The following is a 19,250-nucleotide window of genomic DNA, read 5'->3' as shown; positions in this document are numbered from 1 at the left end:
TTAGTGCAGTCTGCAAGTACTTATACACAATTGCTCTGTAATGAAGTACAATTCTGAGGTACTTGTGCTTTACCTCGGAATCCAAATATAACCTTTATACTTCTGTTGGATCCACAATAAGGTTTTTGTTTTTACTTTATGCTGTACTCTGGTGACGATATGTAATACATAATTTGACCACCGTGGGGCGCATTAAAACAGCATACAAAAGTATGTAGGGAAGGACAGGTGTAGGAAGGCCTCTGTGACAGGGGAAGTACACAGATCTTTGACTGTGTCAGTTCGGTATAGTGTGATTACTGAATGGAAACTGGATGTTCCACAACATTAACAGTGTTGTGACGTATGGGTCACCGGACTCAAAGATAGACAATGCATTGGACATTGGTTTATTGTTGGAGCCCACAAGATCATGCGTCCGGACAAGTTCTCTCCTTACACACCTGAGCGCCTCAATTTATTTTGAGTTTTACTGAATGACAACACCACTTCTATGCAGTGGAAGCAATTGAATACATTTACTCAAGAACTGTACTTCAGTTAAGTTTGAATCTACTTGTACTCTGAGTATTTACCTGAGTGCAGTGTGAGCTGTACTTTTCAGACAAAACATATCAACAGTCTATATGATGCATGATTATTGACTGAAACTCCTACAGTCATTGTTGTGAAAGTAACTAAGGATACAGTTTTACGAAAGTACGACACTTTTGAGATACAGAGGTATTTCGAACAATTGTAAATTTTAAAAATGTTGAAACTAGATCTTAAAGGTCTTTCCAGAAGGGATTTTGTACTTTTTTTTATGATTCCATAAATCAGAAGTTTATAAATCAAACCTTCAGCTTACAGACAGAAATAACACTTGGAGGTTTGTTGTAAGTCATTTTGAAGTGGGGATTTCTGGTGCAGTGTATGAGGAAAAAACTCATTTTGAGATAACAGCCTTTTAAGATATAAGATTGATATTTAAATCAATAGATGCAAAATTTGTTCGAATGGTGTGAAAGGAAACTCTCAAAACTTCATGAAAAAAACCCATCTTTATTTGCAATGACCAATCTCATCTTAATAATTTAATAATTTAAGGACTCATTTTAATGTGTATTTGCTGCAGGAGTTTAAATTACGACTTTTACTTACAAAAATCAAGCAGATATGAACATTGGCCAAACTGCTGTACACAGCTGACCACGTTGGTTCAGACCATTAACGCTGCTGACAGTAGGGGGCGCCCTGAAGACGGCAGATGGTTCTCTACTCGTGGAACAAATACAAAGAAGAAGAGCAATCACTTCCGGGATAAAATAAACACGCGGAAATCCTCACAGGGTAAAGTTGACACATTTAATGTTCTTTTGAACGTTTTTACTCTGCTGGATGAAAAAAAAGATTAATAATTTGCAACTGTCTTGTGTTGAATAGAAATAACACCAGTTTAGATATTTGTAGTTATTATCCTAACGTCGCGGAAACGGCTGGTAAATGTACATGTTTATGTGTGAATCAGACTTTAAACTGAAAGACCTCTAACCTTTTAAAGGTAATTTAAAAAACTGAACTTGTTCCTAAAATGGACAGCGACTGTGTTGTTGAACAGTCAGAGAAGTGACGCCACACACTTTTTTGTAGACTCTTATTTTTGTTCTGTTGAGCAGATCACTTGAGGTTCAGCTGTTTGTTTTGCCGTGTGTGTGTGTGTGTGTGTGTGTGTGTGTGTGTGTGTGTGTGTGTGTTATTATGAAGAACTCCTCGATCTTTCCAGTGTTAGTGAAACCACTTGAGGGATCAGATAATGGGTTAACAAGTTCCATTAATAATAATTTATCAATGGTATAATTCTAAAGTAGCTCTGTAGCTGCTGTATATTGCACTGCACAGTAATAAAGCAAATTCAGTCTGTAAAGTTAGACTTTAAATTTCCATTGCAGATAAACCAGGTAGGATGAACACAAAGTTTTCAAAGTCACTCTGCACCAGAGATAAAAAGCCCTGTTACAGTATATTGGACGCCTGCTATGTTATGCATTAATAATTCTGTAGTAGCTGCGCAGCATTATCACAGGCCAAGTAAACAGCCCTTTTCAAACAGGCAGGTTTAGAACGGGCACTGCACTTATGTAATAATTGAATCTAATCTCCTTTAAGTTGTTAACTTTGCACTGTTGCTGTGAACTGTTCCTCTTGATAGATTCTGTTTCTGTGTTTGTCCTCAGCCAGAGGGTGCAGTCATGACGAGATGGGCGAGAGCCAATAACGTCCACAAGCACAAACCAGCAGAGGCCACTCCATGGAGTCAGCTTAGAGAAAGGGGAAGAGGTCAGCCAAGCAGCTCTGGTGACCACCTAAGGGGGACTCAGCCTGGTGGATTCGCTGGGAAAAGACCAAACCGCAAGAAGAAGGATTACAACAATGAGGATGTGAACGGATTCATGGCGTTTCTCCAGCAGAAAGGCCAGCCACTGCCAGGAGCTGATAATCAAGGGAAGGAGCAGGGCCAGGATTTCAGGGAAGAGGTAGAAATTGCCTTGAAGAAAGACAGGAGAAGAGAGGACAGAAGGATAAAGAGACAGACAGACAAAAAGAGCAACATGGTGAGTGATTTCCAACCATTTATTGCAGGTGCCAGATATTTGGTCTGTCGCAACAACCACACTTGTGATAGTAGACCTGCTGTAGCTCTGGAGTGTGAGGACATGAATAAGAGGTGAAATCATTCGACATTAACAGATCTGCATCTGTTCTGATAATCAATTGATCGTTTAGGAGCTTTATCAATTAACAATTAGACACAAATTAGTGCGGGTTGAGCTTAGTCAGTGTGATGGTTTTCCTTCTGTTTTATACACTGAAACTCATTGAACTATCGCTCAAAACAGGGCGTTTGAAGTTTGATCATAATTATTTTAGAATTTCTTTATTTCCGGATGAGTGAGGTAGATTTTTTATAAAACATATTTAATAAAGACAAATATTTCAGCATATAAACTGTTTAAGCACTATTCACTGTCACTTAAGTGTTCTGCGTGTTGTTGTTGTTTTTTGACACGTTGGACACATCTGCACAATTTATTATTTGCGGCATTTCGCGTCTGAAAAAGAAGCTGGAAACACAACACCGACATGTTATCACCTATATCAAATTGATGAATCTGTATTCCCTCGCCTTTATCTCTGTTTTTGGTCTTCCACTTTCTGAAGGAAATATGTCTCTTTAGCTGCTAAATGCTCCACTATGTCTGTCTGCTTTTTGCTGATGACCAGGAAGGGGACCTTTTTACAGTTATTTTCTCTGAAAACAGTTTTTTCCTGTGGCTGAATATGTGGCTAATAGAGCAGTGAGAAAGATGCAGAACAGTTAACAGATGCACTATAAGCTAAAAGACCTGATCCTGATAATACAATATTGATCAGTACCAAAGTGTGTGTATTCTCTCAGATGCTCTCTCTCTCTCTCTCTCTCTCCTCTGACGCTGTTTATCTCTCCTCAGATGTGTTTTAACTGCAGGAAGCCAGGTCACGGTTTGGCAGACTGTCCAGAGGCAGACGGAGACGAGGAGATGGGCCGAGACATCTGCTATCGCTGCGGCTCCACTGAACATGAAATCCACAAATGTAGAGCTAAAGTTGACCCGGCTCTCGGTGAGGACATTAAAACATACTGAAATTTCAAAATATAGAATCATGAACAATTTATTAACATTCCATAATTTATTTGCACAAAATAAGATCTGACAAAGAACTCCATTACTGTGTCATGTTTAAAATGATTAAATTGACTCATTATCTACTCACCGCCATGCCGATGTAGGGGGTGAAGTGTTTGAGTCAACAAAACACTTTGGGAGTTTCAGGGGTAAACAGGATTGCAGCTATATCCAATACAATTGAAGTAAATGGGCACCAATTCTTCAAAACCATGTTTTTAGCCTAAATGTCCTTGATGATCCTCGTGCAAACGTGGCTCCATAGGAGGATATCAGGGCACATTTAGGCTAAAAACATGGTGTAAGTGACCCTTTTGAGTCGATATTTGGAATTTTGGGTCTTACAGACACTTGGATGACACCACAGGAGCAGTATGGAGGCATTTTATGTTTTTTTTACGTTTGAAGAATCGGTCACCAGTTACTTCACTTGTAACCTCTGAAACTCCAAAAGTGTTTTGCGGACTCAAACACTTCACCCACCCCTCCACTGGCATAGTGGTGAGTAGATAATGAGTCAATTCTCATTTTTGGGTGAACTATCCTTTTAATATATGTCCATTTTCTCTGCTCCTCTCTATTATCAACATACCTGTAAATAGTAAATGGTCTGTATTTATATAGAGCTTTTCTAGCCTTGATGACGACTCACAGCTCTTTACTGTACAGTTTTGCCATTCTCAAATTTTCACACATTCATACAGTGCATCTATGAGCAGCACTTGTCTATCATACATCAATCATACACTGTCAGCACAGCTGTCAGAGGATTTTCAGCACGTGGAATGGGGGAAACTGGGATCGAATCTCTGACCCTCTGGTTAGTGGACAATCACGAGCGTACAACATGATGAGGTAGAAGACAGAGCTCTTGGCTTTCTGCTGCAGAAAAGTGAATGCTCTAACTATTATGGTTTGCTGCCTTTCCAGTACAAAATGAAAGAATGTTGTAGCTAATATAATCTTTATTTTAAATAGGATCATGTAAACAATGTGAACAATCCCCTGCAGCCACTTGTGGGCCCCCGACAGGATGTCAGCTTTCAGAGGGTTAATATGCTTAAACTGTGTTAACATGCTGTTTCTCTCAGGTGATTACCCGTATGCAAAGTGCTTCATCTGTGGCCAGACTGGACACTTGTCACGATCCTGCCCAGATAATCCTAAAGGACTGTATGCACAAGGTACAGACCATCACTGCACTCTAACAATCTCTGTACAATCATCAATTTCCTGCTCATTTACACAAGGGTTTGTGTGTGTGCAGGAGGCTCCTGCCGTGTTTGTGGTTCAGTGGAACATTTTCAGAAGGACTGCCCGGAGCACCAGGCTGCAAGTGAGTACCTACTGTCTGTCTGCTCCTCAACCAGTCTGCCTGCTGAGTGTCAGCTTCAATGTTTCCGCTGAATGTAAAAGTTTACATGTAGGTAACAGGAATAAAAACTTCCTCAGGGTGCAGGACTATAGTTCACATTCTCGTGAATACTGTAAGAATATATAGTTAAGAAGCATCAAGATCTCAAAAGTGTAACATAAAATATTGTATCTAGTCAAGATGAAGAGTTGGATTTAAGTCTGTCTCTATTTTTTTTAGATGCTTTTCCTCTTAGCCTATTTAGTTTAGACTCGTGAAGAGCCTCAGGGTAAATGCAGTCACATTATATGGAAAAGGGGACATTACATTGTGACATATGGATATTGGAAAAAGGTACAAAATAAAACAATAAATTGAACAAGTACATATATTAAGTGATGCATACTAAACACACTAAAAGCATTAAACTTTCTCTTAAAGTCTCTCTGCACCTAAATAAGAGGCTGGACTCTGACATTGGGCTTTTTTCCCTGAAAGAGAAGTCACCAGGACAGGGGGAACTTGAGTCACCATAGTTTTTCTTACAAGCTCAGAAGATGGAGGATGATGGGTTGCTGTATTAAGGTGGTTTCACTGTACCCTGACCACTAGATATCATGAAATCCCACACACTGAGCCTTTAATGTTGTCAGCAGTGCTTGTAGCTTTTCTCTGGGTCTGCACACTGAGGAGGACATGAGCTGAAACCCGCTGTAGTGAGCCTAAAACAACTTGCCTTCAGTCGTGAGATCAGATCATTGTAGGTAAACGAGGGTGAAGTGCCATCACTCTTCATGATATCTCCCCTTTGTGTTTTTGCAGCTAACTCTGTGACAGTGGGCTGGTTGTCCAACAACATGAGCGCAGACCACGAGGAAGTACACGTTCCAGTGAAGAAAACCAAACCCAAACCGACTAAAGTGGTGAAGTTTTGAGCTGCTAAGATGATCTGTAGCTCAAGGACAGAATTCTGACTCTCAAATGTTTCATCCACACAATTCATATATTTATCTCTAACCAACCCCTGCTCTGGATTACATAGAGTATTTGCCTTCACACACAGTGAAGTGGTTTAGACACATTCTAATATCTTTGTGTATAACTAAAGTCCTTTTCAATCAAATGTTACTTCCATATATTTACAGTCTGATTTTATTTAGTTGCTGCAAAAGTATCTTTGTTTAAAGGTGATCATCGTGTAAAAATATGAGATGTTTTCTGGTGAAAGTATCAAGATCATCTTTTAACTGATTTATATCTAAATATTAAAAAAATCTTGACTCAAGTCCACTTATTATCTTTTTTCAGAGCTTTAAAACACATCTTACAGTTTTTCTCACTGGATGGATCAGGCGACAGCTGAGCTGAACTTAGGAAACCCATGAGATGCAGTAGAAAGATTTGGGAAGGAAAATAATTAACGTATTGTAACCAGTGACAAGGTACAAGGTATTTGTTATTGTTGATCTCAAAAAAAGTCTGCTGACAAGTAAATTACATCATGACGTCCATTTAGTATCTTTTGGTTTTATTTAGGATTAGTAGCTTTTCGTCATATTGCATGATCATCATCCACAGATGGAATTTAAGATGATATTATCTAATGTTTTGTTCGTTTCCATCAAACAGTAGAAAGTTGTGATTGACAGTCTTGTCAGACATTTTACAGACGTCATCCACCTCGGTCACTGTCCACACACACACACACACACACACACACACACACACACACACACACACACACACACACACACACACACACACACAGCCAGTATTTCCTAATTGGGGGAGAGTGTCAGTCCTACTCCGACTCTGAAACCAGCTGGAAATCGCAGACCTTCGTGACACTGCCGGTCAAACTGAACTTATCCTGTTCAACAAAGACACAAAAGAGAACCGTATGTAGGTGAGACACCGCCAGTGTTCATGTCATTGCAGATGGTGCCCATTGGGGAAGAGAATGTATAAAAACAATAATGTGTGGTTTTAGTTTGGCTGTATTGTGTTAACACAGCCACACAGAGGCAGCACTGAGCCGGGGTAGGAAGATGGTGAAGTGACTTGAAGGTCTGTTGTCCTGTTGGAATGTGCAAGATGACAGAGGACTCCATATACAAATGCAAGAGCAGCAGAGTGTGTTACTGCACAGGTCATATCTGTGAGCTCAGCAGAAAGGTACTGTATGCGTGGCTGTTAGCTCTTGTGATGGGGCTTTTGTATCAGTCATGATATTCACTGTGCCATTGAAATGTTTCACTCGTGTGTCACAGGTCTGTCCTCTCCTGATGTGTGACCATGGCAATAGACTGTATTTATACACTGCTCTAGTCTGTCAAACACTGGATGGGCTTTGTCATTCACCCATTCACACAGTGATGATGCAGCATCAGCAGCAATTAGGGTTCGGTGTCTTCAGATGTCTGGTGGAGCTGATCCTCCAGTCGCTGCCATTAAACCCCTGTAGAGGAATGTGATTAAAAGAGCTGCAGACAATGGACGACATGATGGAAATGTGACATTTCTCCTTGTTTCATATGTCTATGTGAGGAAGGTTCTTGTCTCGTCATCGCTCCACACATATATGGAGCGACGGCGGCGAGCTAGTTCTGACAGGCAACTCGAGCTGCGCTGTTTCAATCGTGTGACACTCATCATGTGACATACATCATGTGACACACTTCATGTGACATACATCATGTGACATACTTCACTCGCCACTACCATCTACAGTACTCATCCACCTCATTAGGCGGTCTATTTAAGCAGAGGGAATTCCCATCCCTCTCTCTGCTTCCTAACTACTACGCAGTATCACAGACAATTGTCTCAGCCCCTCCACCACCCCAGCATCCACCTGTAGGCTCCGACGGGGGGTTACAGTATTAGCTCATCACTCCCATCATTCCTGTGTATCATATGGGGGAGTGATTAAGTCGGAGCCTAGACGCCAAACACTAAACCTGTTCTACTGTTGAATAAACATTCAAATGTGAGTTGTCTGACTGAACTGATGATTTCCTCTTTAAGGGATCTTATAGTCACATCATTCATACAAGGCAGAGTCTTTTCACTGTGTTTCCCTTTTATCCACACAACTGTTAGACCACAACTTTTTACGTTTACACACTGGTTATTTTGTGAATGTGTGTGCAGACTGAAAATGCCCACATGGGTTGAAACTTGAAGTTCACCTGACCTTCCTACTGATGTTGAATTGAATTGTAGAATAACATAGAAAAATATGTAGATTACAAGATCTGGTCATGTGTACACGTGTGTGTCTGTAAATGTACAGTTTGGCAGGTTTTCATGTTGTTTCTATTTAGTTTTTTTTTTTTCTTTATTGCTCTCACCATATCATATAAATCAATTTGATAGTTAACTGTTGGAAAGGGTTCCTAGTTGCATGTTGATTTAAAACACTTTAAACTTTTTGTCAAACATTGTTCATACAAACAAATATTACATCTCAGTTTATATATTTATTATTATATTATTTAGAGTTGAATTTGCACCACATCTCTCCCAAATTTCAGACTCCCAAAAGTTATAGTCTCCATGTTGTGGACTGCATTAAATCTGGAGTACAGTGGAAACAGCAAACACTTTACAGAATATTTCAGAGCTACAAGATACCTTTGGGGATAATGTGTTAATGTGATGGTCTGTTTCGAGTTGTCAAAGCTGGGGGGGAGGGGGGGCAGTTGAGCCTGTGCCTGAATAGAGCCTCATGTGACCCATCAATAAGGTAGACAACACCCTGACTTATCCAAAACACTGATCCTCAATCATAATGTGTCAGCAGCTAACAGTGGGAAACACAGACTCTCAGAGGACTCCTCATGCACTGCAGCTCACTCCAGATTGTTTTAATGACGATAAAGTGTTTTTGTTTTCCGGGACACAGAAATAAGATTAATGTGTGTGTGCATGTGTGACTTCCCCCGGGGAGCATGAAACAAGGTCTTACATCAATGATGAGGCAAAAGAAAAACCATCAACTCTTTGAAACTCCGATCAGTTTTCAGTCAATGGCAGATATATCTTGGCGTATGAGAAAAGTAGTGAAAATACTACCAGTGCTGCGACCCCCTGTAGTCGCAGCTATGATAGATCCTATTGGGAACTGTTTGAAACAAATCCTTCCAATATTGTTGAGACATTTCATTCAAGAACAAAAATGGTGGCGCTTCATAAAAAAGTCTTCTTGCTGCACCAGCCAGTCATCACTGTCATTTAGAGCTGTCTTCGCTGGGAGCCTGGCTAAAACCTTCAGAAGCATTTTTGAAGTCCATCTGAAGTCTGTCTGATAAGTCACACATATTGTACTGGTTGTCTGGTTCTGGTGATGTGTTCACAGACTAACTTCTGAATATCAGAAGATTGCCTCAGTGGAGCTGACTTTACAGCTTCTTGTTTTAGCTGTGCCAAACTTTCATCCTCATCTTGGATCAGCCTTCAAAACCGAATCGGTCTCGTTACTTTGTTTCATGGGTTACATACTGCTAATCAAAGAAATGACTTGCAGAGGAAATGCTATAGAATGTGCATTAGTTCCTTGCATTAGTGTTGACATATTATTTTGCTGACCAGTTAAAGACACTGTAGGTTTTACTTGTTTGTTCTAGCTCACGCTGAGAAGGGTTGGTTTTCCTCACAAGACTCCCTGGTTGGGTAAAAGTGAAGCATAAAGTAAACACAACTGTGGGAGGGAGGGGACTGCCTCCTGGAGGTTACCCTCAGAAGACCCCCCCCCCCCATGCCTGGTTACCACAGAGCCTGATACGTTCTCATGGAGGCAGACTGAAACTGCAGCCAGAGAGCCGCTGCACACTGCCAGCGCACAGCTCATTTAGACTGATTACACAATGCGACCAAATGTTTTATCAACAGGAGAGAATACTGTGTGTGTGTGTGTGTGTGTGTGTGTGTGTGTGTGTGTGTGTGTGTGTGTGTGTGTGTGTGTGTGTGTGTGTGTGTGTGTGTGTGTGTGTGTGTGTGTGTGTGTGTGTGTGCGCGCGCTCCTCATAACAAAAGCACAGAGGACTCATTCACAGACATATCCTGGTTCCAATTTAAGAGAAGCTCAGAGGGCTCTTTCCTCCAACTATTTTCTTTCTGTCACTGGATTGCCCAACATCCACCCTTCACCCTGTTCTACTCCTGAGCTTTTTCTGAACAGAAATACATCTTTATATTTCAACACCACAGTGTTTCTCCTACGACAATGCCTACAAACAAAAAGTTGTTTACAACATCTTTAGTCATGTTAGAAGCATGGCTGGTTCAGAATTTATCAGCAAGTCAACTTTGGTCCAGAACTGTTTAAGAACCAAACATTACACGGTCCACACTTGCACTCATAGACTGGAAATAAGGATGGACGACGTGTCCACCTTCTCCCACTATCCAGAAATGAAGCCAAAATACCCTGGATGTTAAAGCTGTGATCTTGTGCAGTTGGAGCCAGAGTCTATGCAGTAGCAATCAGGGAGAGCAGCCTTTGGTAGTAAGGTCCTATCAATACAAGCAATCGACCAATCATGAGTCAGTCGCACTCTCAGCTGTCAATCATAACCCCTCATCCTTTAGATCATCAAATAATTGATTGAAACCAAACTTGCTGGAAAAATAAACACTTGAACCTACATCAGATGTTGATAAGAACTACCTAAACGGACAGAAACCATCTTTGAGAAAGAAATATCTGATTAATAATGTATTTTTACTTTTTTTTTGTTTGGTCCATGTCAAAACCACTAACATGAACACATGCTTCTAATGCGTGACAGACGCAAAAATGAAAAAAACAAAAAGAAAGCAGTCTCTTGGTGAAAAAGCAGTGTCATACATATTTAGGACACCGACAAAGATGTCAAGAGAGTCTGTGGTGATAAGAGCCAACAATGATGTTGGGATGCTGTAAACATGATCACGTGATCTCCGCAGTGAAGTTAATACATTGTCTGAATAATGCAGAGGATTTGTTGCTGTTGTGAACGTGCCTGTGCAGAGAAACCTCCTGCTCTGTTGTTCATGTGTGAAAGACAAACTGCCGGTCAAGTCAGTAGCCAATTCTTAGTCTTTTACCCGGAGGTCATATCTGAAAACAAATGGGGGATGTAGGATTTGTTGCCAGGGATCAAGATGCTTTGGCTTTACTTTAGAAGAGCCGTCATGACTGCCATCTTTATTCACAGTGTATGCTTGCACTACACTTGCAGCAGGTGGTATTGCACCAATTTGTTGTTTCCCTTCTGCTGATAAACCTCAAAGAAGAAGAGGGTTACATAGCTGTTGAAAATAATTCACCGATTTGTTTGTTTTAAATTGAAGTCACCACACTCTGCACCTGAAGGTTTTGTAAAGCATCTCGCTGCTGCTTTTGTTCATGTTTTCTCAGAATGTTGGAGATTTTCTTGCGGTAGCCCCTCCCATAGCCACTGATGTCAGTGGCTCCAACTTGTGGACCAGCAAGTTGTAGATCCGTGATGAATTATCATGAGGTCTTGTACAGACTTCCATGTTACCTACAGAATGAAGTTTAATGACTGTGATGATCCTTTTCATCACATGTTCTGCCAACATATTTGATCACTGCATATACGCTTATAGTGACTCCTACATTAAAGTGTTCTGTTCAGACTCTCATAACTTTTGATCAATATAGCGAAAGATCCTGGTCTTGATCAATAAGGCTCACAGAGATTATATATTAAGCAATAACCTTAACCAAAGAACTGTTGTTGACTAAACCACAGACTCAACTTTGGATGTGAACCTAGGCCTACATAGTAAGGTGGGAAACTAAAATACTTTGGTTCAGCAGCACACATGCAGAACAGTTTATACAGCAAATGGCATTTGAGCACTTTCAAGTGTCTTGTTTATTTAAAGGATGTTTCTATTCATTTGGGGGGATTTATACATCGTCTGTTACGACCTGTCCAGTTGTCAAAGCAGCTAAAGTTATCAATGAAACAGAGAGAGATTGTTTATACAAACAAAAATAAGTGTACAGGTAGGGAGATTTGTTTTTACAATAAACATCCGAGAACAATCTAAATTATAAGGTAATTCACACAGTTTCTGAGTGGTACTATTTGTCCTTCAAAAAAAAGGTCATCTCAATGTATGCCTCCATTTACAATTCATTTTAAATTACAACAGATCCCTCCGTCTTTAGTTTTCCTGTATACAGGATAAAGATGATTTTCCGTGTTAGTTCTTCTCACACCAAACAGACACAGGAAGTGTCTCCACGGGACGATTTAATGCTATTGTTACTTCAGCTGGCCTGGATGCAGATTCATCCCATTCTAAGCCCTCCATGCAGGACTGCTGCTCGAGTTTCTGGGCCCCCCTGACAACAGCTCATGGAGGTCCCTTTAACAGTAAATATCCATAAGCTCCGTCATGTACCAAGAACCCCCCCAGACCCCGATTCAAGCTCCTCTGCCCCTCTCTAGTGCCCCTGCCTCCAAAACTAGGCCAGCCCTAATGAACTTCACTGCCTACATTTATGGACTGTGTTTTAACTGCCCTCCTTGTGAGAGAGGGGTTGATGGGCTGAGGAGAGGGACAGCTGTGGGGCTTTTTTTTGTGCAAATGTTGCTAAATTTCACAGCATCAACAGTGTGCTGGCTTTATTGCCCCACTACATGCCACTGTAATGGAAGCCTTATTTTGAACATTGATAAATAGGTAGAAGTGTGACTCATCAGGGAGTGGTGATGCAAAATAACTACAAAGAGATACAAAACAAATACAAGAGACACAACATAAAAGAGACTAAAAACAAACATAAAAGAGATTCAATACAAACATGTAGAGACTCAAAACAAACACAAAAGTGACTCAAAAGAATAAAATTCAGAGACTCAAAGACACATAGACTAAAAACAAGGGACTCGTAAATATATACAGTTTCAAATCCACCAAAGTGACTCAAAACACAAAGCTACTTAAAATACAACTAGACTAAAAAAATAAAGACACAATTTTTTGTTTTTTTATACATTTTTTAAATACACACAAACAAACCACAAAAAAAGAAACTGAAACAAACAGACCAAACACAAGACTGAATCTGAACACAGGTAGTTCTTCAGATTCAGTCTTGTTCATCTTGAGAGTGAAGACAGAAAAACAATGAACACATTTTCTATGAGAAAAAATGATAAAAACCTACAAAAACTCATTAAGTATATACTCTGTTTTGATATACTTCATAACACATCTTTTAAAATGTGGATCCCAGCATGTGTCTTTTTATTTACTGTGTGTGCATCCAAAAGGTTGGTTTAAAAAATGGATGATATCCATAGTGACATATTAAGCAAATACTAGAATATGTTCATGTTCATTGTGTTGTTCATTGAAGAATCATTCATTCCAATAAAATTGTGGCAATGCTTTGGAATATAGGTTGAATCTTCCCAGTTTACAGATAAAAAAGCATCCACTGTCAAACGTCTCTGTGTCTCTTTGGAGCTGTTGATGAGGGACATACAGAGATGTTTCATATAGCTGTTACAGTTTATTAACCTCATCCATGAAAAAAAGCCATCAATGAGTGACAAAGCCTGCAAAATTATATTTCTGAAGTCTGAACATAACTTCAGTGACAAAGACACCGCTGATCCTCAGGGACCCCAGGGAGCTGCAGTAAGTTGGTCAGGAGTTGTCCTCGGGCAAACACAACTACCAGGAAATGCTTGTTACCTGAAGTTTGAGCTGGAAGTCATTACCGCAGAATCTAGCCTGAAGAGCTTGCGGCTACTGGGTGTAGGCGATGCTGAAGACAGGCGGAAGGATCCCTGAGTAGTACAGAGAAGGGAGAGATGAAAGTGAAGAATTACGGCTAATGATGGAGGAGAGGAGAAAATGAAGGTTGGAAGTCTATTGGAGCTAATAAGACTGTGCTCTGTGGTCAAGCCCTCTGGTGATGCCAGGAGCCACTGGGAAACATGTTTCTGCTTATCTGATATGTCCAGGCAACTTCTGAGGGCTCTCGTTGAGTCCACTGGACAAAACATAGTCAGGGCCACTTTCTCATTATGCAGTACTGTGGAGTAACATAGTGCTTGTTTCCTAATAAATAATGGACAGCAACACAGAAGAAGAAGAAGAATTGTGTAATACACTTATTAATAAAGAATATATTTATGATGTCATTGCATAATTTTTATTATAATCAAATTACCAATGAAGCTGCTCTCATTTACATTAATTTCTGTTTTAATTTCTGACAGCCCAACCTCTCGTTCATAGGGTCACACCGGTGACTGAAAAGTGGCTAAGATTTGCCCCAATTTGCGCTTCTTTAGAAAAAACATTTTTTCAAGCTGAGCTTCATCCCTCACCAAGTTCTTTGTAGATCTGTAAATGGTAAATGATTTGTATTTATATTTTAGTGCTTTCTTAGTCTTGATGACCACTCAAAGCACTTTACTGTTTTGCCATTCACCCTTACAGTGCATCTATTTCTCCATCACTCATACACTGCTGTCAGGAGCAAAGTGGGGTTCAGTATCTTGCCGTTTGGCACCCGAAATAGGTTTGGAATGGGATTGAACCGCCGATCCTCTGGTTAGTGGATGGCCCGCTCTTCCACAGCAGCCCAATAATACAGCAACATTGCTGAAAACAGCAACTTTTACAACCTGTCTGAATATCTGGCCACCATCAGATTTTGTTTTTGTTGCGATATCATGTCACATAACAGCAATCAAGGTAAGTGCAGTGTCATCTTTTAACTGAGAAATTGGAAATGAGACAAATGAAACAAATTGGGAGGAACTTAAAATAGTTCCACATTTTTTATGGGCCATTAATTCTTGCTCGTGCTGTTAATCCAATCATGGTGATTGTTGGTTTTCCAGTAGCCCAAAATCGGCCCTGAATAGCCCTGAAGTTGTCCTTAAAAACAGAATCCAGCTCACCTTCCAAAAACACTGTACTTAACTTTGCAGATACTGTCTTCTCTGCCTGTTCTCATCGACACCTACCAAACCAAACACAGTGCCAATCTAAATAAATGACCCCAAACCCTGGAGAGAGCACAAGTTTGTTGACCTTTTCTATCTCCAATTCCTCAGAGGTCTGTCAGGATCAACCAAACCGAAATTCTGTGAATTCTCAGCAGCTGCTTTTGAGCTGACTATGGGCATGCTCATAAATAAACATTTGAGGCTTGTTATATCATTTAGGCACAAGTTATCGCTGGTTATCACTCAGCAGGAGGAAACCACATTATAGAGGAGAAACTCCTCAGCTCTTGAGTAACCCAGCTTCACTTGGCCCACATAAAGAATATTTGTGTGTGTTTTTGACCACAGATCCAGCTACATTACTGGACAGAAAATAGCATTGTTTAACCAAAATGTTGCTTAACACAGTTGGATTTACGTGTGTATCTCATCTCACACAGCCCCACAGTGGAGTCAACGGATTGTTAGCAAGTACATCAACAACCCAAACTAATAAAAACAATAACAAAAACCAAGGCCAGATATGTGTTTACATAGACGTCAGGAAGTCAATTTGGTTAACTGATGAGGCTGCATTATGAAGGCCTGTGGGCAGGATGGAGGAGGCTGTGTCCAAAACTGTATCCAATTAAATACAGATTATACAATACTTTACTTTCAGTTGTGAACCTTAGCGTCTCAAGTGTTTTGGCCTTGTAATCAATGATGCAGGCCGAACTTGAGGGTACACTGAGGCTAAAGGTAAATCTGACTGGCTACTGGCTTGTATATCAGTAATCTGAAAGCCATGTGGCCCACTCAGTAGATCAGACATCATTACCTCTTTAGCCTTTTTAAACTAGCGCATTCCAATTGTAGAACATAGGACGAGATGGAGAATATCCCTTGTATGTTCTACTGCACTAATTAATGCCTACTGCCAGTTGATGTTATCGGTTGTATCGATGTCGATTTTAGGGACATGTCTTCAGTTGTGTACCTTAGCGTCATTAGTTGTTTTGGCCTTTTAATCACAAGACACCCTCTTCTAAGGCAGACCAACAACAGGTTGATCAGACCTGGGTGCATGTCCCTAGCATCTTGGGGCCCAGTTGGGATCTTTCCTTCTGATCCAGAGCCATTGGCTGCAGTGTGTGATGCTTCTTTTATGGTCTGGCGCAGGGCTTGTCTGTGGATTCCCAGATCTCTGAGCAACCTGATGGTGGATGTTGCAAGGAAACCCCTGCAGCCAACCCTAACTATTTCTCTTCAGCCACGTTGCTCTGCCTCAAATGCCATGTCTGCATACTTCAGCATTTTCCTCTCATTCGCTTCATCAACATTATCCTACCAGGGTACTGTCAATTCTATTAAATAGATGATGTGCAGTGTGTTGGACCAGAGTATCAGGTCAGGTCTTGGGGTGTTAGTTACAATATGTGATGGGACTGTAAGCCACTGGCCCACGTCCACCAACATCTCCCAGTCTCGGGCTTGCTCCAACTGACCACTCCTGGTCCCAGGAGGAGGCCCTCTCTGTCCCTGTTCCCCCTCTCTGACATATTTGTCCTTTGAACTGCTTTTGATGTTTGATGTTCTCTTCGTTTCTATTGTTGCTGCAAGGCATTTGAGTACCTGGTTGTGTCTCCATGTACATGAATACCTACCTTGGGAAAGATGTTACAACCAGTGAGGATGTGCCTGAGGGTAGCTGGAGTTGAGCATAGTGGGCAGGATAGATCCTCGTTCAGACGCTGCTGTCGATTTTTTGGGTGAGGGAAGGACGTCATAGGTTGCTTTAAGCAGGAGGCTAATCCTACTTGCTTCCATTCCCCACAGGTCCTTTAAGCTGATCTTTCGTTTCTCTATGCTCTCCCTTTTTATCCACTGCCCTTGTCTGGCTTGAGTGACAGCCTTTGCACATCTTGCTGCCTCTTCCTGACGCTGAAAAAATATTAAATAAATACATTTCTTACTTGCTTTTCTTAAAAAAATTACATAAATTTCTGCATTTGTTTGTCATCAGGATTATGCAAAAACTAATGCACGGTTTTCCACAAAGGTTTGTGGTAAGATGGACCAAGAAAGAACCCATTTAATTTTGTTGCAGATCCAGAGAAAGGGGCGAATCCATAACATCACTTTCTTTAACATTTTTATATTTTCACCAATATAAAAAAGCATGGTTTTTGATTTAAAAAAAGCTATGAGTAAGTGCTATTTGGTGCAACTTGGTTGACTTTAAGTGGGGTGTGCCATTCGAGTTATAATTATTTTGGTATTGTAAGGTTTTGCTTGGAGAAGAACGAGAGAATGTGTGTGCAAAGTGGTGCAGTCTATGGATTAAACTCAGTTTCTCAGCTCAGACATGTGGACAGTATTTCTTCTTCAAAACTACCACCAGAAAATGATAAAGCTGAGAATTTCAAATTTTGGCTTTAATGCAAGACATATCCTTACTTACTCATGGAATAAAAAAAATAGAATCACTAACTTGCTAATTAATGGAATATTGATTTTAAAATGGAACGTAATTGAGTTGGTGGCTTCTTATCCTATCATATAAAAAGGATTTAGTTATCTGAGGTTTATATGAGTAAGAAGAGATGATTACAAACTGCAAAGTGGGACAAAGTCTCCGATGAACATCCTGTGAGACAGTAAACAGTCTGAAAAGATATTAAAAACTAGTTAATGAGAAACAAAAGCTGAACAGGAAATAATTAGCACTGGGGTCAACAAAAACAGAGCAAACTAACACAAGTTCATTACCAAGTCTTTCTATTTTTTTTGATTTAGTACAGGAGGTCCCCACCTCTGACCCTAACCCTTCAGGGTAAAAAGCAGCCAAGACAATGGAAAGTCCCATCCAGAGTTAATAATATTATCAATCATTCATAAGTTACTCATTATCACTAACACCATATGAGCAGATAGAGCTTTCCTCTCTCAGAGGCGTTCCAACTTTGTTTAATGCCCAGGGTATAATGAAGGTCTAAACACTGCCATAGAAATAATGATAATAATAATCTCATGGTGAAGCTTCACATAGTAATTATACATACACTTACAAAACAATACAGTACAAATTCGCCGCTGCACTTTCCCTAGGCCACATGCCAAGTGTGTCAGCCATTAAGATGAATGGTCCACGAGATATGCGTTCCACATACAGGACAGACAGACAGACAGACAGACAGACAGACAGACAGACAGACAGACAGATGTTTGTGGAATGAATCGGTAGATGCCTTTGAAAGTTTATGGCAAGAATTTTTTAGTCGCCTTGTTTCCTTGCTGTCATTACTGAAAATCATGAAAACTCAATATTAGTTGTTGCTTCAGCCATTTCCACAGGTATTACAATGAATATATCAAAGCGGCCCCACTGAGGCCTTATATGTTTGGGGCTCCGATTTTGGTGCTTTGCCCACTGATAAGTCAGTTTCAGCTTGTTGGCCTTTTGTGGTGAGTGAGTTTGAGGTTGTGAGTTTGTCACTGATTTTTTAGTAAACAAGTCAGAATTATCTTGCAGAATCTCTGACTTCAAATTAATATTTCCCACGGTCCTTGACACATGTGCACTTGGAGGCCGTCTGGGAGAGCTGTACAGGTTATTCAGTCGATTCTAATCATGCTCTCACACACACACACACACACACACACACACACACACACACACACACACACACACACACACACACACACACACACACACACACACACACACACACACACACACACACACACACACTATACGTTTCTGTGGAGAATCAGCTGATGTGGGCCCCCTGTTTCTGTGTGTGTCCTTTAATGCCCGATCAGCCTCCCAAGGCAATTATTCTTGGAGAGAGTGTCTGTTTGCAGAACTCAAATCATGCTCTTTCCGTAATCCCTTCATTTCCCTCTCAACAACATGTGGCAAACAGCTTGTTGCCTTTGCCTCGCTGACAGGGAAACCAAATCAACACAGAGAGACACTGAGAGAGGGAAGAATATTATTGCTTTGACTTGCTTCATCTGTCTGGTTTTTAAGTTGTCCTGAATATATAGCCTTCACAAATTCCCTGTGGAACTATGTCAGGACATATCTAATACTAAAAATATTTGTCTGGTAATCTCAGTAAGTCCATTGTATTAGCTTCGCTACACTGGCTTCCAGTTAAATCTAGAATAGAATTTAAAATTATCCTCCTCACCTTCAAGGCCCTTAATAAT

The 19,250-nt window shown here is 40.5% G+C and overlaps 1 protein-coding gene across 3 annotated transcripts; it reads left to right on the top strand.

Moving 5' to 3' along the window:
* The first annotated feature begins 1,230 nt into the window (after positions 1–1,230).
* On the top strand, positions 1,231–6,346 carry zcchc9 (zinc finger, CCHC domain containing 9). 3 transcript variants are annotated; one of them, XM_035141376.2, is made up of 6 exons: positions 1,231–1,332; positions 2,221–2,594; positions 3,492–3,642; positions 4,799–4,891; positions 4,975–5,043; positions 5,884–6,346. In XM_035141376.2, the coding sequence occupies exons 2-6, from the start codon at positions 2,232–2,234 to the stop codon at positions 5,994–5,996; spliced, it is 789 nt and encodes a 262-aa protein (XP_034997267.1). In that variant the 5' UTR covers positions 1,231–1,332; positions 2,221–2,231; the 3' UTR covers positions 5,997–6,346. The 3 variants fall into 3 exon arrangements, with proteins under 3 accessions (XP_034997267.1, XP_034997265.1, XP_034997266.1); XM_035141374.2 differs by having other exon boundaries at positions 1,235–1,332; positions 2,217–2,594; XM_035141375.2 differs by lacking the exon at positions 1,231–1,332 and adding an exon at positions 1,396–1,543 and having other exon boundaries at positions 2,217–2,594.
* Positions 6,347–19,250: the final 12,904 nt, after the last annotated feature.

Source organism: Hippoglossus stenolepis, chromosome 18 (genome assembly GCF_022539355.2).
Source record: "Hippoglossus stenolepis isolate QCI-W04-F060 chromosome 18, HSTE1.2, whole genome shotgun sequence".
NCBI lineage: Eukaryota > Metazoa > Chordata > Actinopteri > Pleuronectiformes > Pleuronectidae > Hippoglossus > Hippoglossus stenolepis.
This window is presented reverse-complemented; position numbering and strand designations above follow the sequence as displayed.